The sequence below is a fragment of the Lichenostomus cassidix genome, chromosome 4 (assembly GCF_008360975.1).
Source record: "Lichenostomus cassidix isolate B80296 chromosome 4, HeHo_3.0, whole genome shotgun sequence".
Classification (NCBI taxonomy): Eukaryota; Metazoa; Chordata; class Aves; order Passeriformes; family Meliphagidae; genus Lichenostomus; species Lichenostomus cassidix.
The window spans coordinates 27,812,791-27,838,788 of NC_139484.1; the positions used below are offsets into that span (position 1 = coordinate 27,812,791).

The 25,998-nt window shown below is 45.1% G+C and overlaps 3 protein-coding genes and 1 non-coding gene across 10 annotated transcripts in view; 2 read left to right on the top strand and 2 right to left on the bottom strand.

Annotated features, from left to right (window-relative positions):
• Nucleotides 1-4,744: 4,744 nt before the first annotated feature.
• Nucleotides 4,745-5,758, bottom strand: LOC146438152 (ribonuclease CL2-like). Its single transcript, XM_085058482.1, has 2 exons — nt 5,640-5,758; nt 4,745-5,258 (listed from the first exon to the last, which is right to left on the bottom strand). The coding sequence occupies exon 2, from the start codon at nt 5,250-5,252 to the stop codon at nt 4,821-4,823; it is 432 nt and encodes a 143-aa protein (XP_084914608.1). The 5' UTR covers nt 5,253-5,258; nt 5,640-5,758; the 3' UTR covers nt 4,745-4,820.
• A 2,219-nt stretch (nt 5,759-7,977) lies between these two features.
• RPS3A (ribosomal protein S3A) lies at nt 7,978-11,606 on the top strand. The gene is made up of 6 exons (XM_085058505.1): nt 7,978-8,138; nt 8,382-8,485; nt 9,629-9,816; nt 9,989-10,197; nt 10,769-10,878; nt 11,443-11,606. Exons 1-6 carry the CDS (start codon nt 8,077-8,079, stop codon nt 11,562-11,564), a joined length of 795 nt encoding a protein of 264 aa, XP_084914631.1. The 5' UTR covers nt 7,978-8,076; the 3' UTR covers nt 11,565-11,606.
• Nucleotides 11,108-11,175, top strand: LOC146438154 (small nucleolar RNA SNORD73). Its single transcript, XR_014852137.1, has one exon. It is a non-coding gene; the product is annotated as a small nucleolar RNA SNORD73 (small nucleolar RNA).
• Nucleotides 11,607-13,584: 1,978 nt separating the features above from the next.
• SH3D19 (SH3 domain containing 19) overlaps nt 13,585-25,998 on the bottom strand; it is an 82,372-nt gene continuing 69,958 nt past the window's right edge. For 6 of the 7 annotated variants that reach the window (XM_085058485.1, XM_085058483.1, XM_085058487.1 and 3 more), the window contains 9 exons: nt 25,386-25,454; nt 24,058-24,130; nt 23,616-23,746; nt 21,206-21,264; nt 19,679-19,866; nt 19,359-19,411; nt 18,670-18,856; nt 17,958-18,055; nt 13,585-16,701 (listed from right to left, as the gene is read on the bottom strand). In XM_085058485.1, coding sequence (XP_084914611.1) covers nt 16,585-16,701; nt 17,958-18,055; nt 18,670-18,856; nt 19,359-19,411; nt 19,679-19,866; nt 21,206-21,264; nt 23,616-23,746; nt 24,058-24,130; nt 25,386-25,454 — 975 coding nt within the window. In that variant the 3' untranslated portion in view covers nt 13,585-16,584. The remainder of the gene's footprint in view (nt 16,702-17,957; nt 18,056-18,669; nt 18,857-19,358; nt 19,412-19,678; nt 19,867-21,205; nt 21,265-23,615; nt 23,747-24,057; nt 24,131-25,385; nt 25,455-25,998) is intronic. The other variant, XR_014851677.1, reaches the window with a different exon arrangement.

The window sequence follows — 25,998 nt, forward strand, 5'->3', positions numbered from 1 at the left end:
CATACTTGAGTTGATTTCTGCACCTATGGGACAGTCCTCCCATCCCCACCTCTCCCAAAACATCAGATCCTCTTTGCCTGGGAACACCACCACGCTCCAGGGTGGGCAGCAGGGTTGAATGGGTGGCTGCTTCTCCTTGGGAGCAAGGGCAGTTCATATAACGCTCCCTTCCAAGGGAGAACCAGGGGTTTTCAAATTCACATCTTTTGTGGGTTTTGGGATCCATTTTGCTTCTCACTTTCAAAACAAAAATTTCTGCTTGTTTCTGTGTATCAGTTCCATTTTTCTCTGTGGGCAGTTCAATATGAGCTGCCTGTTACCTTTGTTAGATACTAATACAGCCTGGCTTTTCTGTCTAGTGGTGCAGTTTTACAGGCTGTTGGATGTGAAAGGGTGAGAGAGAGCTTGGGGTGGGCCTGTTCATGAGGATGATGCTGCTCTGGGAATTACCCCTTGTAAAGCTAATGAAATGGAAAATCCCCAATTCACCTCCAAGGCCTTGGGTGGGGGGGGGAATCAGTACCAGGTTGCTTTGCTTTCCTCATCCCTCTGGCTCCCTCCCTTCGCCTGGTAATTCACCTGTCCCTTGTGAGTAACATTTATTTAACTCCTTTATTGAGAGATGAGCTGGCATGTGAAAGGCTGGGGCCGCTGTGGGCTGGCAGGTTCTTTTTGCTGCTGGTGTTTGAATTAGAAATGCATAGGGCTGGGTGTGCTGCAAACATGCTTCTCCAACAGATGGGATGGAGGAGCAGCACAATGAAAGATGGAGAAACTGGCCTGGCTCCCTTCAGCCCCTTTCCTTCCATCCAGACATAGGGCAGCCACTCAGACTGCGAGAGAGGCAATGCTGCTGAGAAAAAAAAAATTCCAAAGGTTGTGGGCTTCTTTTACTCTTCACCCCAACATAGGCAGAGATGAGCTGCCCTGCTCCTGACACCACTTCTGCAGCCCTTGGGGAAGGGGTAGGTTTGGGACATTTGGAGAGAGCCCAGCATCAGCTTATCTGGGACAGGATGTCACTAGCTGAGCTACCTACCTCCCAGCTCTAACAGGGAGAAAATCATGAGTGCCTTCCTCAAGCCTTGATTCACCTCCAGACACAGCCTGCTCTTTTGGGGAATTTTAGTTCCCCAGGTTTTTTTGACACTTCGTGTACTTTCTGTGAATCTTTTCCAGGCTTCTCACCTGGATTTTTCTTATTTTTATCTGTTTGGCTATGGTTGCTGCTGATGGGAGGGGATAGTTCCTTGGCTGGGCACCCATTTGCAATGAATTTCCCCTGATCCCCTTAGGGAGGAGGCTATGCACGTCCCTGCCTGCTGGAAGAATGTGGGATGGCTCCAACTGCGACCGCTGGGAATTTTTTATACACTGCCTTTCTTGCATCTGACTTTTGGGTCCCCTTCCCTCCAGTACAGGTAGCAGGAGCTTTCTGGCTTGGGAACCATTGTCCATCCCGTGGATCATCTTGGACACATCACTCTGGAAGGTCTGGCTCTAACTGCATGTAGTCTCACATGGGCCAGCAGAGTGATGAAAGAGCTGGAGAAGCTGTCCAAAGGAGCCCAGCATGTTTTTCTGAGATAAGATGAAGAGATGACTCAGTTTCTAAGCATGGATGTAGGGAAGGGGCTGGCGGCAGCTCTGCAGGAAAGCACTGAAGGAGACAGGCACTGACCATGACAGATCCAAGTTGTGATGGCAACAGGGAGATAATTTGCAAGGCAAGTGGCTTGTCAAAGCTTTAGCTGGATACTCAGTGGGACTCAAGAAGTACCCAAACATTCAACCACCCCATATAACACAAGGTTGAATCCATTTTGCATGCTAAATTTCAATTTAGTGACAAACACTGTTACAAGTATTAGCACAGGGCCTGTATGGTGTGGGATGTTAACCTAATCAAAAATCCCTTGAGTTTGGGCACTTTAGTCTGTTTCTGGTGTGGGTCCTGGCACCTTGCAGCAGCATTCCCAGCAGACCAGAGGTCAATAGTCTTTTTCAGCTATGTGTTTTTTAGATTGGTTGTGTGGCCTCTTGGTCTCACATAAATAGAAATTCTTAGCTCCAGGCTTTTCCGGTGCTTTCCCGAATGGTAGCTCATGCTGCTTCTCCAGCCTGAGCAGTTCTAGGTTTTGAGTCTTAGGGTCAATGCTTGAACTGGAGAAGTACACTGGGATTTCTGATGTGTAGCTGTTGTGGGGAAAGTGACACCTAAGCCTCAGCTGAGTGCCACAGCTGCATTTGAGAACTTTGCTGTCTTATGCCCCCCTTGCCTGTGCTGTCCCCACCATACCTTGGGCAGCAGCTCCCCTTTTCCTAGCAGGCATTGCCCCCATGCCCAGGAACCTCTGCAAGGATAGTGGAAGGGACAGATCATTCCCTGTGTGGCAGGGGACACAGCTGACTCTGAACCCTGGGGGCCCAGCGTGTCACCCACTCGGGGAAGGGGGATTGCAGGACATGTCTGATTGGGAGCACAGTTTGAGGTCCATATGCCATAGGGACAGAGCTGAGGAGCCATGACTGGGGGAGCACCACAGACCCCAGTATCTTGGTGGTGTCTGAGAGACACTGGACCCCCAGTATCACTGCTGGATGGGGAAAGGGATGTTTGCTTGTCTCGTGCTGCCCCCAGGCAGCCTGGCAGCTCCTTTCCCAATGGTCCAAGCCCACAAGAAAGGTGGATGTGCTGCATAGAAACTGGTGTTTTGCTGTATTTGTGCAGGGTGTATTTTAAGAGCAAGCAGTAGTACTGGAAAGAAGCTTTTTCCATGTCAATTTTGGCGTGCATGGCGTGCAGCAATAGCCTGGTTTCACAGGACTCATTCTGCCAAATCCATGGAGCTTGATATTTGACTTGGCTGAGTAAATATTTCTGAAGGCCTTTGCAGTGCCTGCTTAAGCAATTCTCTGCTATGGTTCTGTAAAATGCCCTTGCTTTTCAAGGAGTAGAAACAAATTTCCACAGTAGCACTGGAAATATTGACACACTGCTCATACCTCTCATTTTATACCATCAAAGGCTAGGCGGTGGAAGCTCGTGAGCCATAATGAAGCATGTGAGTCAGCATTATTTGTTTCATTTCCCTGTGCTAAACAAACAACAGCCAGTTCCTGGCAAAGGATTTAATTGTTTGACAATACAGTGGGCAAGCAGGGCAAAATGACCACTGTCTGAGCAAACTCTGGGCATAAAAGTCAAGCAGATATGACTCAGAAACAAGCTTTAGGCAAAATAGTGCTGTTCTCGAAACATGTTTAGTTGCATCTTATGATTTTCTTCAGAAAAAGAAAGCACATAAATGGGAAGGGAGACTATTAAATAGGGCTGAGGAGGTCTGAACTGAGCTCCTGTCTCAGACTTTCTCTGTGACCTTAGGAAAGCTGCTCAACTCTCATCTACAAAGCAGAGATGATAGTTCCTGTGTTTCAGAGCAGAATCAACCACAAACCTCACAACTTTATGTTTGACTGTGTTAGACAGGACATGAAAGTATCTAAATGAGGAAGAAATTAAGAAATAAATGCAGTGATTTAAAAGAAATAATATTGCAGAGATCCTTCCTTTATTTTCAGGCACCAGTCCCTCCCAGGCTTTTTGCTACTTGCTGCCCTTAAAAATTTGCTGACCACTGCCTCTAAGTGGCCCACTGCTGCTTGTGGCAAAAGCCACAACACCCTCTGGATGATCCTGATTCCTTTGTGGCTGAGTTTTTTCCCTTTAGCCTTCATGAAGAACAGACACAAACTTATTCTGAAGAAACAGAGTGGCTTCTTAGGAGAAAACACAGCAGAGGAGTGAACCAACAGTGCAATAACAGGATGGGAGGTGCTGAAGGGGTGGAGCTGCCCTGCCATCAAAGGGGAGATGCCAGGAGTCATCCAGACTTTCCAGCAGACTCAGGTAGCCCCAGCATGCTGGGCATCCCAGAAATGCCATTGCTGCTCTGGGACTGTGGCTCAGAGCTGTCTGCCCAGGATGGGTGCCACCTCTCCCATGCACTTCAGAGCCTGTAGTGCAGAGCTTGTGGGGCCAATCACAGTGCTGATATTTTTCTCTGTCACTGCCAGGATGATCTCAGCTACCAGAGAACAGGTGCAGAGGTAGAATTCTCCTCCAAGCCCAGAAGAACCAAGGTAGCAAGAAGCAGAGATCAAACCCTTGTATTTGCAGAGACCCCAGGTATTTGCTTTGTGTGGCCCTGGCCAGGGCTCAGTCCCTTGGGGGTCCCATGGGGGTCCAGAAATAGCTTCAACCCCAGAGTGTCAGAGGCATGTAGGAGAGGGGACTGGGGGGCATCTGACAGTTTATGGGGCAGACATGGGGGAATTTGGGGGTACCCAGGGGGGTTATGAGGCATGTGGGAGGTTGGGAAGCCCTGTGGGAGTTACAGACATCCAGGAAAGCAATGTGACACCCAAAGGTTCAGGATACTGGGGAGAGAGCTGGGTGCACATCCAGCAGATCAGGGTGCCCTTGGGCTGGGAGGGTGGTGGTGGTTATGGGGCATCCGTGGGAGTTGTGGAACACACAAGAAAGGGGAGAGGGCACAGGAGAGCTCAGAGACACCCTAAGAGGATATGGGACACCCAGGAGGCTGGGACAACCCAGGGATTTATAAGGCACATGGGGGCCAAGTCCCCCTTGGACAAGGTTGGGGTCACCCAAGGGGCTCAGGGGCACCCAGAGAGGCATAAGATCGCAGAGTCCCCCCGGAAGCTGATGCTGGAGCCCAGGCCTGTGACACCTCCTTTATTGCCAGCACTTAGGGAGCCCCCGAGGGGAGGGAGAATCCGCGCCCCCGTGCCAGGCCTCACTGCGGGGCAGTATAGGTGCCAGCCAGGTGCACGGGCAGCCCGTTCTGGCAGGCCACGAGCACGTGCTGCTGCAGCTGCCGGGCGCGGTAGGCGCAGGGCGGCCGCGTGTCCCCTCCGCGCACACGGCAGGTGGTCAGGCTCACGGCGCTCGGGGTGCTGTGGAACCCCTTGTCGTCGGGCGGCTGGGAGCAGGCGGCCACCAGCTCTGCGGCCGGGGCGTGCACGAAGGTGTTGGAGGGCTTGCAGGGCCTGCCCGGGGCCGTCACGCGCCGCCGCGCCAGCATGGTCTCGCAGTAGCGATGCGCCGCCAGCGTCGTTGTCCGCGGGTTGTCCACGTGCTGCCGCAGGAACTTGTCGTAGCGGGTCTCGCCCAGCGCCCCTGCCAGTGCTGCCAGCACCAGGGTGCTGCACAGCACCCAGCCTGCCATGGACACCTGGGGAACGTGGCGTTAGGGCCATCTGGGCTTCTGGGCCACCCACTGGGTGCTTGATTATTCTGCAGATTCCCCCTCCCAAACACCTGGGCCCCATACAAATCCCCTCCCAATGCATGGGGGCCAATCCCTGGACAACTGGGCCATCTGTGGATCTCGCGTGGATGGATGGGTCCCCTACAGTTGTGCACTCCCCAGAAACCTCAGTCCCCTCTGGAACACCCCCTACATGCTCCTCAGATCCCCAGCTCCCCTACAGATCCACCCCCATGCCCCGACATCCGGATGCCCTACACAGCCTCCCTTCCCCTCTGGATGTTTGGGTTCCTCACAGACCCCTCCCAGTGACATTCTGATCCCCTATGCACCCCTCACCCCCACCTGTGTGCGCGCCTCAGTTTCCCTTATGGCCTCGGTGTCTCCAGGATCCCTCCCACTCCTCTGCACCTCTTTTATACTGGCCCCAGCCGTGCCCAATGGGCAAGGATCCAGGAGGAGGGGCAGAGTAAAGGGCAAAGTCCTGTGGATATCTGGGGCGAGTCAGGTGTCCAGGAAGCCCCACTCACCCTCATGGTCCCCAAGGTCATTAGGTAGTCATTAATGAACCATGTGACTGTCTGTGTGTGTCCCCTTGGATGGCCCCTGCCCACTCTGGCCTTGGCCACCTGTCTCATGAAAGGCAGGATACCTGGGTCCTTTAGGGTGGCAGGGCAAAATACCTGGTTCCCTGGTGAGGGGAAGGATGTCACCATCACCTCTGGGGCAGCTGACAGATGTTCCTACAACTCTTGGAAGATATGGCACATCCACAGCTACTCTGCAGTGCTAAGGGACCTATGTGTTCCTTTTCCACGTGTCCTCTTGCAGGCAAATTCATAGCCCTGGGAAAAATGCCAGGATGCATTTTTCCTCACTGCTTCCTCATACACTCCCAGTTACTTTGATACATTGACACAGAGACAAGCAAAGAGCCAAAAGCCAGCCTGAGCCCATCAAATACTCCTTTCCCCTGACCATTGTAATGGACCCCCAAGGAAAGCATGTCCCCTCCAGAGGGAGAGGCATGCAGTCCCCAGGAGAAGCTGTCACAAACAGGTGCAAGTGGCACCTCTTCCAAGGCATCAGAGAGACTCTTATGGGAAGTGGCAAATAGAGAATGAGGTAGGCTTAGTCTGGGGCAGCACCTTTCCCAAAAGAGCTTAAGAGTTTCAAGATCGGCCACAGTGAAGGTGCAGAGGGTTCTACCCTGGGCTCTGGTGGCATTTGTACAGCCTGTGAAGAAATCCTCCTCAAAGGTGCACAGCCCCTAAGGTGGGAACAGCTCAGGCACCTGGCCAAAATCTTGCAGACATGGAAGGTCAGCACAGCCCCCTTGCTGACTCTCAGATGCTGACAATACCCTGCTCTGGCTGGGCATGCAAGGAAGATGGGGACTCTCATCATGACCCCTTGGACACACTCTGCTTTCCACTGTCCTGGTGTGGGTGGAAAAGGGATGGTGTCCACAGGAAGAGCAACAAGCCTGGGTGCTTGGCAAAGGGCTGTCTCTAGCTGGCATGCTGCAGGTACCTGTGCTGGATCCCATCCTGCCTGGCAGAGCCTCAGGCATATCCTTGCCAGAGGCTGCTGTGAGGTTTGATCGGTGAACCACAACCTGTGGTCACCTCTTGTCCCAGGGGAGTCCCAGCTGCCTGTCGCTGTCCTGGCCACCATTGCTCCATGTCCCATCCCTGCCCGTGCCAGTGGGGAGAGGAGCCATGGCCGAGGCATTTGGGGCAGCCCAGACCACTGACTCCTGGCTGCCCCTCAGTGCGCCACGGCCTGGGAAAGCTGCCGATTTGAGGAGCTCTCCAAACACAGTCTAGTTTGGAAAGGAGACATTGTTTATTCTGCGCGGGACGCGAGGGGGAGGTTTGACAAACCAAACACACCATGGAGTAAAAAGTTACATCTTTTCTACAGGAAAATGTACATGAGCCCGCCTATCTAATGCATATTTCCCGCCTATCGATGCATATTTATCTGTATGACGTACTCTTCACCCGATACTCGAAATACAAAGTCCTTTTCTTTATCAAGCAACTTCCATTGTGGAAGTTATCAGACGACATCAGTCACGTTTACAACAGGTGACAACATTCAGCCTGGGGACAGATAACTCAGCTTGAAGACATCAGAAAGGGCAGGAGGGTACAGTCCGGGTACAGTCGGCTCAGCCAACGCCGTCCCTGTGGCTCTTCCCGCCCGGACAGCGGCCCCGCTCGGGCATTGCCATTCCCAGCGCTGCGCTGTGCTCCGGCCGGGAGTCCCGGGACAGGCGCTCCGCAGGGACAGGAGCTCCGCAGGGATCGGGTGTCCCGGGCCGGGCGCTCCGTAGGGGGTGGGGGGGTGGGGTGGGTGTGGGGGGGTGGGGGGGTGGGGTGGGTGTGGGGGGGTGGGGGGGTGGGGTGGGTGTGGGGGGCGCAGGGACAGGAGCTCCGCAGGGATCGGGTGTCCCGGGCCGGGCGCTCCCAGGGACAGGAGCTCCGCAGGGATCGGGTGTCCCGGGCCGGGCGCTCCCAGGGATCGGGTTTCCCGGACAGGCGCTCCGCAGGGTGCAAGGAGCGGCTGCTCCAGGCGGGGGCGCTCACGGGCAGGGCGGGCTGTGCCGAGCTCCCCCCGTCCCCCCCGCGCCGTTGGTTCCGTCCCCCCGTGGTACATCCCGGCAGGCCGTCCCGCCCCCTCCCGGCCCGTTCTCGCAGGTCTCGCGCGAGCGCCGCTCTCGTATAATCTCGCGGGAGCGCGCGCGCCCCGGCCTTTCCGCGGCCCGGGCCGGACGATGGCGGTCGGGAAGAACAAGCGCCTCACCAAGGGCGGCAAGAAGGGCGCCAAGAAGAAAGTGTGAGGACCGCCGGGCACGGGCGGGCGGTGCCCGGGGACGCCGGGCGGGGCGCCGCGGCGGCGGGATGGCGGGGATGCGGGCGGATGGCGGCGGCGGCCCGGGCGGAGCGGCGCCGATGCTGTCATGGCGGCGGGCGTGGGGCTGGCGGCGGAGCGGCGCGGGCAGCGGGAGGCCAAGGGCTTGCTGCAGCCCGCTTCGGCCTGAGAAAGGCGTTAAAAAATATCTTCCACCTTTGATTTAAGGGTCGACCCTTTCTCCAAGAAGGACTGGTACGATGTCAAAGCGCCGGCGATGTTCAATATCCGGAACATCGGGAAGACGCTTGTCACCAGGACTCAAGGCACTAGTGAGTAGCTGGGGTTGGTGCGGTGGAGAGGCTTGTGCTTGCTCCACGTGCTAGTTCCGAGGGATTAAGGAACTTCTTGGATTAAAAACTGCTGACAAGTGGGTTTTGCTTGTACTGCGATGAACCTGGAAGTTGTTAAAGTTGCGTGATTTGATTGATTTTTTTGGGTTGACCGAGTTGTTTGAATAAATTAGCTTTGCTGCAGGGAAGTTCGTACGCTAGGTCCTTGTTGGTACAAGAATGCCAGACTGCGGAAGGAAGGGCCTGAAGTCTCCAGTGAGCTCCTCTTGTGGTAATCGGGTGAGATCTGGGAAAAGTTAAAGAGTTTGGAAGAAGTTCTGAGTGTCACAGGGGGAGATGTGGGACAGTGCCACAGGAGACTTTAGCCCTAATAGGATCGTAACGACCAGCACATGAAGACAGTGAAATTTCTGAAATTTAAAGCTTTTGGGTAAAGATGAGAGCCAGAATTGCTGACTTGAGGTGAACACTGAATGGTAAAGCTGGTTTTATTTGTGTGACACACCTGAGGAAGAGGAAGCCTAGGTTAGGAATACAGGGGTGTCTGGACAGGGGTAACACTTTTTGGAAGCTTAGCTGTGCAGAATGGCTAAAGAGTTTCATGATATGCTGCTGGTTGCACTCAAAGTTATTTGATGATTGTTACTTCAAACTGTAACATGTGAAACAAATAAAATGAGGGTTGCTGCAAAACGAAGTGTGAACCAGCCAGTGTTTAAATGGTTCCTCGTTAGGAGAGGAGCTGTGAAATGACTGTGTTTGCTGCTTCATCTCTGCTGAGTATTTGTGGCTTTTTGTTTCATTTTTTCATTATTGTTCAAAATTTCCAAATACTCTGTAACCGCTTTATTTATATACTTATATATACTTATATATACTTTTTTATTTTATACTTACTGTAGCAAATTGCTGCATGTGGTGGACTCTGCAGTATGGTGCAGTTTATGTCTCACACCTAATGTTATTATCTTAAAAAGATTTCTCCCAAAAGGAAGCTTTTCCAGTTTTACTGGCTTTGTGATCACCATTAGAAAACAGGATTCCAGAGGGAATCCAGTATCTGATTTGAAGAATGTGCTTCTAATGTTAATAGAAGGTGTTTTATTCTGTTTCATCCCACAGAAATCGCCTCTGATGGGCTGAAGGGCCGTGTGTTTGAAGTGAGCCTGGCTGATCTGCAGAACGATGAGGTTGCCTTCCGCAAGTTTAAACTGATAACTGAGGACGTTCAGGGCAAAAATTGTCTGACCAACTTCCATGGGATGGACCTCACACGGGACAAAATGTGCTCCATGGTCAAAAAATGGCAGGTGAGTAAGGAGCAAGGTCTGCACTGCTCCAGTGCCTTCAGGGAGGGAGGGAACCACTGGTGCCTGGCAGAGCTGTGTTTGAAGTGGCATCAGATGTCAGCGACTCAGGTGTGTGGAGTGGGGCAGCCTGTCTGCCATGTGGGTGGTAAATGTTCATTTCTTTCTCATTCAGACAATGATTGAAGCCCACGTGGATGTCAAAACTACGGATGGGTACCTGCTGCGCCTCTTCTGCGTGGGCTTCACCAAGAAGCGCAATAACCAAATCCGCAAGACCTCCTATGCCCAGCACCAGCAGGTCCGGCAGATCCGCAAGAAAATGATGGAAATCATGACCCGGGAGGTGCAGACCAACGACCTGAAGGAAGTTGTCAACAAGCTGTAAGCTTTGGCCACGTTCTCTTTTTCTCCCTACAGTTTAAATCATTGTTTGGGGGTTGGTTGTTGCTGAGTCCTTGGGAGTGCTGGTGCATCACGAGCTGTTTGTCAGAGACTAGGCAAGGAGCCTCTCGTGTGCAAAAGCCAAGTGCCATTTTCTGCAAATGGCTTCTCTTAGTCTCTGCATCCTGTCTGACTTGAATCTGCTGTCATGTTTGCATAAATGTGAAATCACTCTCCAGGGAACTTGTGGTTCACATTTCTACAAACTAAAGTTGTAATTCTAATCAGCTGGGGCTGTGAATGTTCTAAGATCTTCTGATAGAGTTTTCCAAAGTGTGGTGATTCCTTCCAAAAGTTTGCAGATTTGCTCTCAAAATGGGCACACTTACTCTGTGTTTCTTCTGGCATTGCAAGGGAAATGGCTTGGAATCTAAATGTATCTGATAAAAATTGTCAAAGTGCTGATGTAAACTTCCATAGAATATTTAGTATTCTTAAGGATTTTTTTAAGCCTAGTTGCTGCTGAAGAAGCAGGCAGTGTTTAACATGGTGGTGCTCTCTGATTTCTCAGGATCCCAGACAGCATTGGCAAGGACATCGAGAAGGCCTGTCAGTCCATTTACCCTCTGCACGATGTCTATGTGCGCAAGGTGAAGATGCTCAAGAAGCCCAAGTTTGAATGTAAGTTACTGCAGACATTTGGGGGGTGGGGAAGGGAGTTACTTTAAATGTGTTTGTGTTGGATGAAGATGTTACAGCAGCATCAGTGAGCTGAAGTAGTTGTAGTAGGGAAACAGTGTGTCCCACTGTGTGGCTTCTTGGATTGAGAGCCAAGTAGTGAGCATTCAGTTTGGAGCTTCTTGATCTTCACGTGGAACTGCTGCTCAATGTTTAAAAGCTTTGCTTTGGGAATGAATGATGACAAAATGTTTTGGTCCCAGATGATGTGGAATGATTATTTGTCCACTTACTGACATTCCCGTGTAATGCTGTTGTAGGTTCTTGAGTGCAGATCTTCATAGAAAAAAGAGTGGTTTGCAGTTTCATAACCTAGCCCTGTTTCACTGCTTGTTTCTGACTGTCAGTCACTGCAGCAGCATCTCTGTGCAGGAGCTGTCTGCAGTGGTCCTACTTACACAGAATGTTCTGATGGTTTAATTTGTGTATGATGGATGAGTAATTGAGTAATTTAACATGGTTTAAATAGGTCCATCTCTTATTATTTCTGTCATTGCTTCTTTTTAGTGGGCAAGCTGATGGAGCTGCATGGAGAAGGTGGTGGTGCTGGAAAGCCCTCTGGAGATGAGGCAGGCACTAAGGTAGAGCGAGCTGATGGATATGAGCCGCCCGTGCAAGAGTCTGTGTGAAACTAAAAATTGGTGGAAAATAAAAGGTTTTAATATACAGAACTAATGCTTGGTTGCCTGTGTTGCTACTGGACGATATTGATAATGGATGTGTGGATGAGTTTTCAATAAGGTAAACCTACAGCCTTGGTTTAAAAAAAAGAGTTATAAAGAAGTACTTGTGTATTTCTCCACTTTTGTCGTGGAGATGGGTGGATGAAAGCGGGTTGTCCTTTTTGTGGATTCTCTATGTTGGTTGTTCCCAGTAATTTTGGTTCTCACCAAAAAAACCCTTGTGTATGTATGCAGAGATTGTATTGGTGAGAGGTGCCTCAAAGAGGAGCAGTGCAGGGAAAGCAGGAAATGCACAGGGAAACCTGTGTGAGAAGTGGTGATACAGCAAGTCTTACGGATTTACCCAGATGACTTCAGAATTTTGTGTATTAAGTTCCTGGGTGGTAATTTCATACAACCTCTTCTGATATAGGTGTGGTCTATGGTGGTCAGAAGGTGTAAAGAAGTTAAAAGTTGTAATTATGATAATGGAAGCAGCATTGATTTTGAGCAGTGCAGAAATGCATAATGTGCTCAAGCAGTGGAGTTGGATTTTAACCTGTCAGAACTGAGGGGTGACTGTAATCACAGTTAAAAACCGTGAAATTTCAGGGGGGAAAAATGCTGTAAAAAGGAAATGGTCTATGTTCTGAAAACAAAGCACACTCTAAATTATTTGCTGAATAATTTTAAGACTCTGTTGTCCATTATCTAACAGTTGCATTTTTGCTTTGTGTTCAGTTTATGCTGGCTTAAAAATGGAAGAGTGTTTTTTTCTGGCTAAAATGAGCTTTCTGCACTATCAGTGTGTTTTGTTTAGAATAGGGGAACAAATCTAAACTTAGTTCTATTAAATTGTTGGTAGTGATTTAAAACCTGAGAGCAAAATGCAGAGGTCACTTGAGAGGTGGCTCTTGCAGTTGGCTTTTAGAGAGTTTAGGACAAGAAATTAGGGAAAATAGTGAAATGTTACTGTTCCGACAAAGCTACCAGGGAAAAGGAGAGGGGCCATTCTACCCATGAGGGCTGTACTGTTCCCTGTCAGGGATTTTCACACTCTCCTAGTTGATAATTCTGTTTTTGACCAAGCAATATGCAGAATGAGAAGAGTGCTTTTGAACTTACTTTAGAATGCTGCAGGTGATGTGATTTTGTGTTGTGATTCCAAGTTACAGTTTTTACATGTTCAGCTTTCTTCAGTTTGATTAGTGGAAGGAAGTGGAGTGAGTGCTTAACACTCAGAACCTTGAAATGGGAAAGGCATCCTGTTGCTTTTTCCATCTGTACTGCTGAGGCAGGTGTTACCTGCCTCCAAGAATCCCAGACAGCTGTATTTTTTAAGTTGTAAGTTTTATTTTTTACTTGAATGTCTGAGGACTGTATGTTGCAAAAAGCTTTAGTCCAGGAGGATTTGGGGAAAGAACAAGAACTTGGGTTTTTTTCAGGCTTCTAAATGTATTGTTTGGAACAGTGCATTGCCATGTAGAGGTTCTGGGTGAATGCAGACTTTGTAATGTGGTATCAGATGGAGGGGAAAAGCAGGAAGAAAAATACTGTGCATCCTTTGTATCTGCTCAACAAATACCAGCTGACAATTCAGGGTCTCTGAGAGCAGCAAGCAGCAGAGCACACCCCAAGTATGTGCAGAATTGCCCGTGAGCCCAGGATCAGCCCATGTCTTTGTCACAGTGAGAACTACAGCATGTGTGATACCTTGGGGTGACAGCTGGTTGCTGCAGGTAGAAGAGGCCATAGATTCTGCAGGTGGTGAGTGTGAAATGTGCCCAAGACCAAAGGCTTCAATAAACTGTTAAAGTAATCCAGGTACTCTGAGGAGTTTGGACTACTGGTAAAGGGATGCAGTATTTATTTGATTATTATTTGTATTTGCGGGTGAGGTGTTACTTTGCAGCTGGCTTAAATGTATAACCAGAGTGAGATCCATAAAGCTGTCAAGTGGAAAGCTCAATTAAAATGCTCTCATGACTTAATTATAAAAAATTTATTGGTTAAATACATTCTTAATTTACAGAGGTACCATAACAAACTTACTGGACTTAACAAAGGTTTATTTAGGACACTGTTAATTGTACACAGAACAAAGACATCTTCCTGAAGATATTTTTAGAGGATGGGTCAAACAAACTATTTTGGTGAGGCTTTTATTCTAATGCATGGGGATCTCAAGGTCACAGCTGAAATTTGCTACTATATTGCAGTTAAGATTTGCACTCCACCTCATTCTCGGCTTTTTGTACACCTCGGGAATTTTATGTGTGATCTGTATGCAGTCTCATGGTGATGTTGGGCGCTGTTTTAGGGAAATCCCCTCGTGCAAAAGCCGAGGTTCTCCTGTGTTTCAGCGTTAATACCGACGCCGTTTCAGCTGCCTGCAGCCATGCGAGCAGCCCTTAGATGGCACTCAGTGCTCTGAGTAAAAGGCCTTGCTGCTACTCCCGCCCTGCCCTACAGGGAGGAGGAGATTACATACAGCAGAGTGATCTTGTCTACGGACAGGCACTGACTTTAAACATTCAGTGAAATTACAAAAACAACTGATCAATACACAGTTATAAAATTGGGGAAGAGGAAATTGAAAAAAATATTAAAAAATCAGTTCTACTTTTGAGACTTGTATCAAAACCTTAGAAAACTGCCAGACAAACAGTAAGTAAACATCATACACTTCACCTCACCTACCACCACACTGGTGCAGTATGCCTTTGAAGTATCTGGCTATTCCTTGGATTTCTCTAGGAGATGACTGGTGTTCTGGAATAAATAAGAACATTTAGAATCTCCTAATGGGAAAACTTGGGAGAGTGGGCTGGGCTGTCTGTGGCTGTGGACTTCCATGTGATTCCACAGGAGTTCTGGGTAGGTTTGCTGGGGATGCTAAAACTGAGTAACAGCTGTACAACTTGTTGCATTTCCATCCTTCTAGAACAGAACATAATTCATAATTGTTTTTTATCATGTTAATCCCCTAATGGAAGTAGAAGTCCAGTTCTCAGTTCATTAAAATTTTGTGTGGTCTTCATCTCCCAGTTGTGTTAAATACACAACAGAAAACAAAGGGGGGGGGTGTGTCTGCAAGTTCTGTGGCCTAGCAGTGACTCCACTGAGTGAACAGTGGCAAGGCCCTCACGTCTGCACTGCAGGTTCCTCAGACTTCCCTCAGGTGAGCTCCAGTCTGCCACTGGGACTGGATGCCCATTCCTTGCTGGGGGGCAGTCCTGCAGTTCCATTTTGGCTGTCAGCCTGTTTCTGCCTGCTGTGATAGTACCCATAGCACAGTGCCACCCCCAGCCTGCTCAGGCCCCAGCTGAGGTGCACCCTGATCTTTCATAGCAGCAGGTACTTGTTGCTGTGGTGCTTAGAGCTCACACCAGGGAAATTGTTGGCAGAGACATGACTCAGTCAAAGCTATCTCAAGGTTGATCACCATGATTCTGGTTTCCAGTCTCCATCCACCACTCACCTGTTGGCCCTTCTGCAGCCTGAACTGCCAAACACATGAAGGAAAGTCTTGCTGAGGGTAACTCGATACCCAGTGACCTGCAGCTCTCTGCAGTAATGACTCATCAGCCTACTGGTTCCTTTTTGTGATCTACTGCAGAAGTGGTGGAATACTGTCAGCAGTGAAAAAGCCAACTGCAGCATAATTTCTTCTATTCCAGTCTGGTGGAATTAGCAGTTAATCAGGACACTATTTAACTATTTTGTCAGAAGCCAAGTGTTACAAAAAGTAATTGACTATTACAAGTTCCTGTAAGGTGAAGCTGCCTCAGTTGTGTCCATCTCAGTTTGTCAGTCAAGCTACAGTGCTGCTTTTTACCACGTGCTTTGGTTAGAGCTGCTTGGAGTAACCTCTTGCCAGGCGTGTTTTCCTTAAGGCCTCGCCAGACCATTTATAAGGATGCTCAGTATAGTTGGTATGTGGCAACAAATTGGAAACTAATCCCATGTCTGCTGAAAGCTAAAACCAAGGCTGTATAATATCCTTCATGTAAGGATAGGAATAGTGTTACTGAAGTATGTTCCAGTGCTTGAGTGACAAATAAAATGCAGACTGAGTGAACACTGGCTTTCCACTTCTATGAGGGGAGTGGAGGGGCAAATAGTTGGAATAGTGCAGCTACTCCATGGCTGAGATCTGAGAAAGCTCAATAAACACTGTCTGTCGCTAACTTCAGCTGGGAAAGAAGAGTATGGTGGTGCTTGGAAGAACAGTGGGCAGTAGAAAAAACTAAACCTTTACTTGGAAAGTATTTTGTGGAAAGGGAGGAAGGTCTAAGATGATTCATACCAATTTAAATAGAATTTGTTAAGAGGCAAAATACTTAGAAGTTTTACCTCTGTGATCTTGCTGTATGAGCAGCTTGAGCTAAGAATAGAAGGATACTACACAAGGATTTATTTCTCCGTTTTCCCTCTTACCAGTATTAGATTTGATACCTTTCTACTATGAAATACGAGTTATTTTTCTTATCCTCTAAGTCATAAAACAAGTGGATTCTACCGCTAATGTGGAACTCAAGCAGTAATGAAACCTGAATATCAAACTTCATCTACATACTGAGTGCTGTAATTATATATTAAAACAACTCTTTAAATTTGGATCTTAAGACGTTTTCAAAGAAGGCCAAAGCAGCTTATGTTATGCAGACTTTGTGCATGGTAAATGTAATACCAGAGAGTAAACATACTAGAATGCTATATAAGTTAAAATGGTGTTGCACCACAGTATTTCCCTAGTTGGAAACTGCTAAAAATCCTGCTTGTTTTGCTCTCTGAGCATCATGAAACATGACTACATACACTGTCACAAAAGACTCCAATTTTCTTATTTGACTTCAAGATACTACTATGACTGTCTAGAAAAAGTAGTGCAAAACATTGATAGTCAACACACGTTGATGTCTTTGCTGTGCCTTTAGGGTAGAAAACATTCTCTCCCACATGCAGGGAGTACAAAGGCAACACTTCATGGTGTTTTTAAAATGTGAACAAAGTTCTTGGGAAATATCCCAGACTTTCCTAGTATCTCTCCACTCATCCAGTCCTCGTCTACAGATTCCAGCTCTGTTATCATATCACCTGCCTGTAAGAGAAGGAGTAATGTGAGTCAGTACAGCTTACTGGGCAATGTCAATGCATGCATAGCTGATCTTATTTAGAAGCAATTAATATCAATCAAAGAGCAGAGAAGTAAGATGTGGCCAGAAGTAAGAACATGTTATTATCTTCTGTTGGTTACATCTCTTGGAGATTGCCAAAACCAGCTGAAGTTTCTCTTATGGTAAATACTTGTCTATGCTGAAAAATAATTTTCTCATATTGCTTTGGTTCTCCAGGTATGTTGAGAGCTGGCTCACCTTGCTTTACTGCTTATTAGTGTGTGTTTCGAGGGCTTGTTTTCTTAAAATACTGGAAATTTTTTTTTTTTAATTTAGTCCCAGTATTTTCTTGCACTTAAAAACTTTCCCCCAAAAAGGAAAAGCAATCCAAGAGCTCAGTGTGGCCATTTAAACTGCAGCTCCTGTGTTTGGTCCTTGTTCTTTTTACTGCCCCATGATGCACCCTTCATCTGAAATACTGGCCTTTCTTCCAGTACCTCTATTCCCCTTTTCTGCTTTGAAGCATCATCTATCCTGTCAGCATTGCAAGCTGCTAATGATGAAGTTGCTACTTTGCTACTTTTAGAAGAGAAGATACTGTGTGTTTCAGCTACTGTGAAAGTCTATTGTTTCTCAGAAATTTGCTTTTGAAAACATGGTTACCTAAATCACCACTTAGAATCTCAAGGGCACTCTGTTTCTTGTTTGTGCTTAATATGATCTGGGCATCCAGCATGTATTTAATTTTTCCCCTAGTTCCCATGGCAACTCTGTATTGTGTTGCCAGTTCAAGATTTTGCGGTACCAGGTTTCTCTTAGAGGCCTGGATGATGAACAACTGGCACACTGGCACTATTACTATTACCTCCTACTCAGTGCTGTCTTTCTAGTCCAAAAAAGAGGCTCCCTTGACCATATCAACTGATCAAGAAATGAATGTACTACAAAATGAGGTTTGTTTATCTTGTCACGCTTACTAGATCAGAGAAGTCAGGAATTCTGCAACTCCTGAGCTCTTTTCCGTGTCTTCAATGAAGGTTTTTGCTAATAGGCAACAAGAATGGTAAGGGCAAAAATGTTTTTTAGAGAGACCACTTATCAAATGTGTTAATATCTATGCATATTCTATGTGCTTCATTCTTCTTGTCTAAAGCCTGTTTTCCCAGTGGCTGAATCTTACTTCTTAGCACTCTTTAGGAGTATAAGACCTCTTGGAAATTGCTTTAAGAGAAGTACTTACTTTGAAAGAAAGCTCATCTTCATTTTCTCCATGAAAATCATAAAGAGCTTTGGCTTTTCCTTTCTTCCCTCCTCCAGGCTGTGACAGCTCTACCCTTGCTGCAGAACATGGACAAGAGATGTTACTTGCATTGGTGTGAAATAAATGTCTGTTTCTGGAGAGGTTTCCTGTCATTCTTATGTTTTCTCCCCATTATTGTGCTACAGGTTGTCCCAGTGTTATTGCTACTGCTGTAACAAATTCACTGTCCTACTGGAATAAAAAACTCTACTGCAACTAGTTCATTTTACAGTACTAAACACAGTCTCACAGTTCTGCTTCGAAGAGGACTAAATTTAAAGCTCACTTAACTTGAACTTTCCAGTGGTGACATGTATAAAATCTGACTTTTCTGCTTTCTGCTTGAAGATGAAGCAGCATCAGTATCCCCGAATTATTCCTAAGGGTGGCTCAATGGCCCTGTTTCTCCTGTGCCCAAACCACACTTAAAAACATCCCAGGGTCTGTGTGACCTCGCAGATTACTTACTGACTAGAACATTATACTGCCATTATTAGAGAAGTTGGTTCAAAAGTTAAGTTTAGCTTTAGAATATTAAAGACTGTGGTGGTGTGTGCCTTGTTAATGCAGTGGCATAGTGTTGTCCCACAACTCTGTGATGACTGGCACAACCCCAGCAATAATGACTTGCCATCCAGTAGGAGCACTGTACCTGAGCAGGTCTGAACAAAAACTGCTGGGAAAATCCCTTCCTTTCCATTCAGTCTTCCTCTATACCATTCCAAATCTACTTGTTCCAGTATTTGGATGTAGTCTCCCTTTTTGAAGGATAAATCATCTTTGGTTTCTGCTGTAAAATCATGAAGAGCTTCACACCACTCTACCGAGCGTCTGTTGTTCTATTCAAGTGAACAGAAGAGATGCATTAATTTTAGAAGCGTGAATGGAGCCCAAAAACTGATGCTGAAAGCCTGCTGAAAGCAGCTGTACAGCACATGGGTGTCCTGACACTCTCCCATACAATGGTGCTGCTGCAGATGTAGGCTAGAATGGCATTTCAGCAATTACCACCACAGAATTTCATCTACGCTCAGCCACATTCCTTTTTATCTCTGGTGGCAGGGCAAAGGATTAATAAATTCAAAATTAGATCACTGCAGCAACACTTAAAATAGAGCTAACATGAATTTCCTTCAGCACAAAGGATAAAAATTTACTAATGTTAATTTATCAGAAGCTCTGAATTCAATCAGCTTAGGCCAAGAGCCAGAACTGAGGCTGTGACTGTGCAGCATTGTGTGCTGCGGGAGTTGTGTCATGTTCTGCAGTTACTGTAACATTGTAATAGAGTCTCTAAATCTATACATAAATTCTGATCCCTCACCTATGAAGTTTTATTACCTGACGAAGGGAAGACGAAACCTCCACCTTACTCTTCAGTGCTGTTTCTGTACCTACATGAGTAAAGCACAACTTAGAACAGGAGCAGTGTCTATTCAGAATGTTACTAATGATAGAGATTTTAGATATTTGAAGTCATTATTAAGAATAGCTTCTTAAGAAGTTCTACTGTTAATTTTGATTTTTTTTTTGAATGGTCTTCCCTCTCTTTCTGTCTCCTTTCTGCATTCATTGTCCTTTTGGAATTTTCTCCTATATGCTGTCTATAAGCATTAAGTACAAAACCATGCTCTTGAAGATTTCTGTAAACATATTCATACCTGTTCCAGGCAGATCTTCAATCACTTCCACAAAGTTCAAGGGGAAAATTCCAGATGTGCCTCTGAGCTCTCCTTTGGCCCACTCTTCATTTACATACTCTTTCAGGATAATAGTTTCCCCTTCTGAAAAACTGAGCTCATCTTTCTGATCTCCAATGTATTCAAATCGGGCTACACATCTTGGACCTCTGCACAAACAAAAGAGAAAATTACTTTGCTTCTTTATTATTACTGTCCAATTAATACAAGACAGCATTGTGTGCCAAATATGGATTGATATTTTAATTAAAAGGATGAAAGAATGCACTAAAGATAGAACAGGTGGAAAATTTGGGTCCAGCCCTGATTCTCATCTCTGCTTTCTGAGGAGGATGAGTATACAGTCTGGAGAAGCAAGATGCAATTTCTGCATCCAAATTCCTGGCTGTTACAGTATTTTGCAAAAGACCCTATTTCCCTTCCAAGCAATAATAAAAACTCTTGTTTCTGGGTCCCCTGTCCAATTTCATATTTTTGCCTATATCCAAGCAAGTGTCCTGACACACTTTTGTAAAGAGTTTGATTGTTTTTTGAGCTAGCATCCCATTTAGATGCAATCAAACATGGGTGGGGGATGAGTGTTGTGTTATTTGTCCCAAATACATGAAGGTTTCACAGCAAGAAGCTAGTGTTTATCTACTTTAACATACTTTATTCTGTAAAATCCATCCCTATCAGATTATATATAGGGGAAACAGCTTGTCTATCAAAGAAAGAAACATCAATGCATCTGATAAATTTTATGTACTTTGGTCAATACTGAAAAACTACCTAATTATTTTCCCCCGACTTAAATAGATTTAATTATTAAAAAAACTAATAGATTAAATTTAAGAAATTACTCTAAGAAAATTTTTGTTTATCAGAAATGCCATGCTGGAAAAAAAACAGTAATAGGCTTTAATTCTTTCTATATTATCATAGCACAACCAAAGTAAGAAGTTTGATTTGCACCCCTGTCCCTCACTCAGTATCTTTGCAAAGATGTGTCTTTCAGGACAGAGCTAGAACTTTCTGTTTCTTTGTTAACTGCAGAAGCAGCTTATTAAAATAAAATTTTGTTTCTGACAAACAAAGCTTCATCTAAAGAACAACTGAATGATCCCACTGACACTAGTTGCTCCTGCCTCTGCCTGAATTTGCTTTAATTCCTGGAATGAATGAAAATCCAAAATCCAAAATCCAATAAACATCACTGAGAAATAAAGAGCAAGAAAAATTGTTTCTTGCCCACAAATATTAGTACAAGTTGTTTGAAAATCAGAAAAGAAAGTGCTGGAAATACATTTACCTAAATATGAGTCTTATTAAACATCATAAACATTAAGGGGTTTAAAACATGTATTTTAATATTTTATAATATATTTTGGAGAATAAATTCTTAACCCTATTAATGTCACTGCAGAGAGCCCCCACTTCAAAGTTAATCTTCCTTTTTAATTCTTTGTAAATCAACACGAGAATGAAAATAAGATTTATCTGACTCACTTAATACATTGTGATGAAGAGGGTGTTCTTTTCCTGTTGGCTTCTTCTGGAACATCAATCTAATAAGACAGTAAGGTAAGTTAAATCTTCCATTTCAAGCTCATGGCAACTAACCACAATAAACTTGAATATGGTTAAAATAATCTGTTTTTCAGATGTGTGACACACTGTAATTGGTGGCATGCTCTGATATATGATCACATTAATATAAATTCATGCCTGTTTTCTCATTTTTAATCTTATGCAAACAAGGAGCAATATTTAATGTTTTCTTTCTTTTATTAAGCTGCTTTATTGTTTCTACTTGTGGCATGACTGATGGACAGAGTATGGGACTGGATGCAACTACATGTTGTTGCATTTAGTTCCCAGTTCTCTCAGCTGGTAATTGCTCTCTATTTTTTACTAGCACAGCATACCACAGCAGACAAAACTACTGTTTACACTTATCCCTTCTGTGCTCTGGTAGCCAACTGCTCTCCAAGCAAAAACACGTCTCACAAATCTCACTTAAATCGGAGAAATACAACTTAGAAAATCAATGCACATATATCAAACAGACAACATTCAAGTCCTTTATCATAGGAGGATTTAAATTGTATTTTTGGTGTGACATGGAGGATGATCTGTGAGATGTACAGGACTACAAGCCTAGAGGCCCTTGTGAGGAGCTTTTGGTTACAGCTCACTATTATATCAGCCAGTTCCCATAAAATCTGCAAGAATGTTTCATTAGCTTATGTGAAGCACTGTAGGAAATCACAAAGCCTTTTAGGACAAATAATCTTTGCATTGCTCTGAAGGAGCTGGTGTCTGTGGTGCTCCGAAGGTTCTATGGGAAGCAGTAACTATTCATTATTGTTAGGTGTCCAGATCTAAGCTGCTACCCAGCCCAATATTGTAAAACACATTGTAGCATGTTATATAGAGACCTTGTATCAAGATGAAATTTGACATAAATTAACAGGAGAATTCACTCAAGTAAATTAGCCACATGTACTGCACTCTTTTTCCTCTTCTTAAAAAAATGAAAGTCTGAAACAAAATAAGGGTAACCATCTCGAAGGGTAACCATCTTTTACAACTAAAATAGAAATCTGAAATGCATCTTCCCTAGCTTTTATGAAGCTGTATCTGTATCAGTGCTGAATTTGACCCCAAATACTCACTCCACTGCTTTAACAAAAAATCTCTTCTTCATTAGCCATCAGCAGAAGCAAGAGCTTTTCAGTGGAATTGTTGGTCTGTGTAGAAGAAGCCAATCAATTTAGCTAACAAATCTTTCATGTGAAAGTGAAACAAGCATGGTTCCATTACTACTAACTATGAGTGTAGATTTTATTCTTCAGCACTCCTCAGATCTTAAAATTTTTCTCCAATGCCACCACTACAAATTAAACAGTTGCCCTACCCTCTCTGATGTTTACTAACTTCTTGGTATTGCCCATATAGCAGCAGTGCTCATCTCTGCCAGCTGTCAGTGTTGACGCAGACCCTTTCTGTCTTTAATGCCAAGCCATGCACCTTCCCAGCATGGCTTGGCATTAAAGACATAAAGACATCACTCTGGCACTCCTCCATGTCCATATGGCTGGTGTGGACAGCCCAACACCCTTTCCACTGTCCCAAAATGGACTTCAGTCTCAGACTCAGGCTTGCAATAGGTTTGACCCAGTGTTTGACTGCAGGCAACCGTATTGTATCCCTTTTAAATGAATTATCATTGGGCTCCAAAACAGCACCTGTCTCTTGCCTTCCACTTACTGTCAAGTGTCACATTCAGTAACAGGATTGCTTTAAGCTGCTCATTTGCAACAACACAATCTCCTTGCACTTTGCCAGCACAACCATTTGTGCAGCTACTCAGAAAGCCACTTAGGCAAATTGATCCTGTTGGAAAAAAACCAATATTCTAGGAAGAAAAAAAAACCAACATGTTTTTTTGGCCAAATTGCTACCCTGACCTAGTTCACTACATGGCTAAAAAAGTGGTAATTCCAGCAAAGCTCAAGGGACAAGAAAAGGGCAGAAGATGGGGAGCTGGGGAAAGGCACAAAAATCAACCACTTTTTACTGAGTCTTGATTCTTACATGCAGCTGCCAAAAAACAACCTGACTCAGTAGACCCTGAGAAACTACCCATGTTTCCAAAGAGAATCTGATAAGGGCAATGATTTTCTCACTTGGCTTTAAATTAACAGCAAATTATTCCCCATAACAGGCTGGTTGTGCCAAATCACGCACCTTTCTAATACCACACAAACAAGTTGATATGTCTTCTGTGCTGCCAGTGGGATAAGAGATTATGTAAATACAGAATGGAGTTAAACACACAGAAGCCTTAGTAAAATAGAACCAGAAAACAAATGCAATAGGATCTTATGTAGCAATGTATACAAAGCCTACATACAACTACTTTAACAAAGTTGGCGGGAAATATCCCTGTGCGATTCCCGCATTTTCCTCTGTACCACTCGGAATCAATTTTCTCCAAAAGACAAACAGTGTCTCCAGAATGAAGGTGCAAGTCATCAGCATGCTCTGTAAGACAACGTCATTCCAGTTAACAGTACTTGTCACACTCACTGATTTTCTCTAAGTAAAACCTTAATACAAATGCCACAGACAAAACTAGAATGAGTTTTTAAAAAGTCTGAATTTTACTTGATAAATCCGTCAGCTTTAACTGAAAGACTGGCCCATCTACAGCTAAACCCATTGATTTGAACAACTCTACATGCAGACCTTGCAGCCCAAGCTTCCACACCATTTTTAAGTGCTAATTTCTAAGAAAATTCCCATTTGAAAGTCTTGGAGTAAAATAAGCTTTCAGAATATTCACATTTACTTACCTGCAGGAAAATCATGCAGGACTACAGCATGAGGTCCACTTGTGTCAGAAACTTTCGGAGGCTGGTAGGATTCCTGGCAACAACATATAAATCCAAGTAGCTTATAAATTATAGAAGATACTAATAAGAGTCTCTGTTATGTACTCCTTAGGGAATTTTCTGACTTTAGACACAGAGTTGTCCTGGTATTGGAGAAGGAAATGGTTATTGGTCACACAGCTATGGGTCTGAATTCTGTATGCCTTTTGCCAGTGTAAACCAGAATACATTTCACCAAAATCTACTTTTGAGCCAGTGAATGGAAAGGGAAGGCATGCAACTTTTCCAAGCATAGACAAAGCTTCAGCTATCTCTGTGGGTCAGAAATCTGTAGCACTGATAGCAACACTCATTTCAAGGGCTCGGGACAAATTTTGCACTGGTCCTTGATCCTATGTGCCGCCAGTCACTCTTCCTTGCTCAAGGGAACACCCAACCCAACTCTCCCCAGCACACTCAGCAGGGACAGCACATCTGCCAAGTAACCAACATTCCAAGAGGAGGAAGGAAGCCACTATGCCTTTGCTTACGTCAAGGGGCAGGGGAGATAACAGTTTTGTTGTGGGATTTTCATAAAGGAAAATTATATTCAAAATATTGAGCCTTCTTCTCTTTCCCACCCACAAGGGATTTTCAGGCTGTACTGATTACATTTAAAGTAATTAATTGTGTACAAAAAAACCCCAAACCAACCAAAAAAGCCCAATAAAAAGATAATGCCAGAGTAATACCAGTTACAACAGATAACAACACATTGTACAGAAAGCTATTTCAGCTATGTAGGCTTCTGATAACAGTCAAAAAGGCTGCTCGTAGCTATAATTTGCACTAGCTATTTCATATTAATATAGATATGCCCTAAAACCAAGTCAGGATCTGCAGAAGCCGAGAGGAAAAGACTTTCAAGTCTGTATGTCAAAGCCAATTCACTCATGTATCATGTACAGCACTTCATAAAGTACTCGCTTATCTTTTGCTCAATTCTCAGATACTCAGCCAAGGGAGTGATTATTTTCCTATGAGATGGAGGAACTTTACCAGCTTCCTCTCCCTTCTGGCACTCCAAGTAATTACTCTTGCTCTGTTCCATAAGCAGAATGTCCCTGAGCTACGAGGCAAATCACTATGACTGGGTTTTGTTTTGGCAGTTGTTTTGATTACAGAAACACAAGGATTTAATAAATCACTATTACATTTCTCAGTGTAACCCTTGAAGACTAAAACCCTTCATACTTTACTGCAACAGGAGTTTTGCTCTTTGAATATTTAAGCCAGCAGAAAAAAAGCACCTTACAGGACAGTTCTCCAGTGTTTCTGGGAAGACAATCTTCCTTGGCAACTCCATGAGGCACAGGCAACTTGAACAGAAACCGAGGCAAATGGAAAAGTTTTTTTCACTTCTAGGGACCTCAAATTTTTACCGCAAGTGAAAATGGTCAGATGATGGGACTATTTAAACCACCTACTACAGGTAAGTGATTTAGGAGTCCAGTGGAAGAGGACAGGTTCCTTTGGAAGGCATCCAGAACAGACTGCTGGTGATATGATCTGCCCCTCTGAGAAACTCAGGTGGGTTCACTCGCTTGAAAGTGTCTTAGACACCTAACTGGTACCACACCATACAGTGCAAGATATTCAGAAAGACACTCTGATGCAGAAATATATTCATTTGTCATGGAGGGCACTAGAAAAACAACCTGGGAGGAAACTTTCATTGACAGTAACACTTGGGGGCAGGGAATTACTACTGATTTTCTACAGAAAAAAAATCTCATCTACAAAACTCTAAATGCAAAAGTGAAAGGTCAAGCAGAAGGCAATAGAAAGTTTCCACTTCATGCTGATGGAATGTTGATGCTGTTCATGCTATGGCTGTCTGGCTGCTTTTTTGGACAACAGCAC

Coding starts and splice junctions, on each gene's coding strand:
- LOC146438152 (XM_085058482.1), bottom strand. CDS start 5,252: ATGGCAGGCTGGGTGCTGTGCAGCACCCTGGTGCTGGCAGCACTGGCA.
- RPS3A (XM_085058505.1), top strand. CDS start 8,077: ATGGCGGTCGGGAAGAACAAGCGCCTCACCAAGGGCGGCAAGAAGGGC. Junction 8,139..8,381: donor AAGGGCGCCAAGAAGAAAGT/GTGAGGACCGCC, acceptor CTTTGATTTAAG/GGTCGACCCTTTCTCCAAGA. Junction 8,486..9,628: donor CACCAGGACTCAAGGCACTA/GTGAGTAGCTGG, acceptor TTCATCCCACAG/AAATCGCCTCTGATGGGCTG.